This window comes from Rhincodon typus, chromosome 6 (assembly GCF_021869965.1).
Source record: "Rhincodon typus isolate 14 chromosome 6, sRhiTyp1.1, whole genome shotgun sequence".
Lineage (NCBI taxonomy): Eukaryota > Metazoa > Chordata > Chondrichthyes > Orectolobiformes > Rhincodontidae > Rhincodon > Rhincodon typus.
In genome coordinates, this window is record NC_063337.1 from 14,013,598 (window position 1) to 14,016,814 (window position 3,217).

The window sequence follows — 3,217 nt, forward strand, 5'->3', positions numbered from 1 at the left end:
CCTAGACCCTTCATCTGATGAAGGGTCTAGGCCCGAAACGTCAGCCTCTCTGCTCCTATGATGCTGCTTGGCCTGCTGTGTTCATCCAGCCCTGGACCTTGTTGTCTCGGATTCACCAGCATCTGCAGTTCCTACTATCTCCTATATAATCATGTTTGACACCCCAGTAAAAGTTGTTTTCTCCCCCACTCCTTGCGAGGCAGCAGCTATTAGTGCTGGCCGCACGCAGTTAGACCATGCCATTCCATCCCTGTCAGCAAAAGGATATATTTTTGAAATCTACTTAATTGAATATGAAGCAGGAAAGGTCAGCAGTGCATCTAAAGAGAACAGATTATTGCTTTACCAAAAAACAAAACTATGGATGCTGGAGAAACTCAGCAGACCTAGCAGCATCTGTGGAGAGAAAGCTGAATCACTGAACCTGAAATGCTGGCCCTGCTTTCTCTCCACAGATGCTGATGGACCTGCTGAGTTTCTCCAGCAATTTTTGTCTTTGTTTCAGACTACTACTTATCTCCTTTCTCTGTGAGCCCTGCCATTCAGTCTATCCAATCTGTCTCCCCTCTCACCTTCCCACACATTAGAATTTCTACTCTAGCTGTTGCAGTATGTATGTTTAATCATCATCAGCTGAATATTGTATAGGTGATCATTTCTTCCAGAGTATCAAAACTTAGTAAATCGTGATCCAGCGGTAGCACAAGACTTTTTAATTTCAGGAGTGTGCAATGCATGCATATTTTCTAACAACCCTTGAAGAGCTACTGATCAATGAGTTTAGTTAATCAGCACAATTAACAGCTATTTAACTAAAAACATTGCTTATCCAGGCTAGTGCTAATCTACATGTTTTAATAGGGTGTGAAAATTGGTCTGCACCTGATGAAACAATTCTATTAGTTATATAATTGTCCAACATTAATAGGTGCAACAAGTAATTAAAGGAGTTAATGGAATATTGACCTTTATCCCAATGAGATTGGAATTCACAAATAAGGAAGTGGTGCTACAGAACTAGGGCCAGACTTATAATGGAGTTAACGATTTTCTGTTCAGTTTCTGGCACCAAGCCTTGGGAAACACACTGATCTTGGAAGGGGTACAACATCTCTAGCAAAAGTGTCTTCTCTCTGCCAAAGAGTGCTTTGCTTTGCCTCCACCTGAACTATATCCAAACAGCATGTTGTCTTACCAAAAGGGGGAAAGCATTAAACATTCCTTCAGCCCTCACCCCTCTCGCTTACAAATTCTCCATGGCCTACCCATGGCAACCATTGATTCCCAGTGCCATCTACGAAACCCCTTCATGATAGGTTGACCATTTGAGTTCCAAGGTGTTTATGTATTTTGTTTTTTTTCCACACATTTTAAGAGTGTAGAGAGTAGTAGAGAATGGAAACGGACCTGTCCAAGTAGTGCACACCAACCATGTTCCCAACTAAACTAGTCCCACTTGCCTGCGTTTGGCCCATATCCCTACAAATCTTTCCTATTCATGTACGTATCCAAATGTCTTTTAAATATTGTAACTGTACCTGCAGCCAAAGGGTTCCTGATTCCGCCCCTCCCACCAAGGAACCCATTGTTTTCCCCATTACCAAAGGATAACTGATGTCCACTCCCCCATCCCCTCAGTGTCCTGCAACAATATCTGCAGAGGAACCTCGGCTTTCCGGTTATTCAGAGGAAACGCTGTGAAAGCAAACCTGCTTTTACGTGCTCTGCACACTCCGTGTTTTAAACATGAAGGACTCAAATGCTGTTTCAGTTTGGAGTTGGTCATTTAAATAGCCAGCTGCCTCTGGAAACTGCGCATGCACAAACTACAGCCAGTCCAAATCCCCACCAGCATCCCCCACACAACACCCAGCTCTGACGACAAAATCCCCCCAATCCCCAACCTTGACCAAAAGTGAAAATGTTGGGTTTAGGGATGGGGTTCTTTTTCCAACTTTTGCCATTTTAACCACATTGGAGACTTTTTCTGTTGTGGTAGAAACCAAGTTCTAAAATCTGAGATTTGGACAGCATCTAAAAGAGTAGGTGGTGTTTTATTAAAGGTTCTGGAACTAACCTGTTTGGTTTTCCGATGCTGACTAATCTGCTGTCCCTTTTCAGCATTCAGTCTTACTGTGTAAAAGTGATGTAGTAGGATTTTGTACCAAATCAGTGCCTTCAGTTACTACTTTTAATTTTGTGACCTGGGGTAAGCTATCTCTTTAGCAAGGAGGGAACCTAAAGAAGGGAAGAGTTGTGTGTGAAGAGAAAGTGAGGCACTCCATTGTATATTCATAAAACTAAGTTGAAAGTACTCAATGGTAATGCACTTGTATTGGCCTATGACAGACTGTACAGTTTTAAGTAACTTGCACTTTTGAGTTAAAATGTACCTCCAGTTTATTTTTCTGTTTTGATTTTCTATCTTGAAATATCGGCCATACTATTCTGAGGAAAGGCCTATTTAAATTCATTCAATCTTTGATCTGTTCTCCATGCTGGGATTTAGTTTTGTTTTTAGATTCTCATAACTCTTATTAACTTTATTCACTTCCTCCCTGACAGTATTGAATACTGGTTCCGCTGTATGGATCTTGATGGAGATGGTGTGCTGTCAATGTACGAACTGAACTATTTCTACGAAGACCAGTGTAAAAAGTTGGAGTGTATGTCTATTGAGCCACTGCCCTTTGAAGACTGCCTTTGTCAATTGCTTGATCTAGTTAAGCCAGAATGTGAAGGTATTTTTTGATGTTCATTAAGGGATTGCGGGCATTTGCTATCAAAGCCAATATTCCTAACTGTCCATAATGGAGTGAATTAGTAAGCCATTTCAGAGGAAAGTAAGTCATCAAGCAGTGGGTCTGGAGTTGCATGTAGATTGGGTTTAAAAAGTTTTTCCATAAGGACATTAGTGAACCTTGAGTTTTCCTGATGTAGCAGTTACATGTCGTCAGATTATTGTTTTGTTTAAAGCATTAATGAACTAAATTTAAATTGTGTAACTGATGGAAATATTTCTGTTTATTTAAAAAGTAAACTGTAAAATGAGGCTTTTGATTTTGCTTATGTGTAAAATGCATTTGATTACTTGGACTTCTGGTCCGAATTTGTTTATGGTTTTAAGGGAGAATAAGAATTCTCTAGCTTGCGCCCCTGCGCTCGCCCTGTGCCTCTCCTCTGCCTCTCCTCTGCCTCTCCTCTGCCTCTCCTCTGC

The 3,217-nt window shown here is 41.1% G+C and overlaps 1 protein-coding gene across 6 annotated transcripts in view; it reads left to right on the plus strand.

The window, feature by feature from the left end:
* ppp2r3b (protein phosphatase 2, regulatory subunit B'', beta) overlaps positions 1-3,217 on the plus strand; it is a 119,819-nt gene that overhangs the window by 97,675 nt on the left and 18,927 nt on the right. For all 6 annotated transcript variants that reach the window (XM_048597736.1, XM_048597735.1, XM_048597734.1 and 3 more), the window contains one exon: positions 2,566-2,741. In XM_048597736.1, the coding sequence (XP_048453693.1) occupies positions 2,566-2,741 (176 nt within the window). The remainder of the gene's footprint in view (positions 1-2,565; positions 2,742-3,217) is intronic.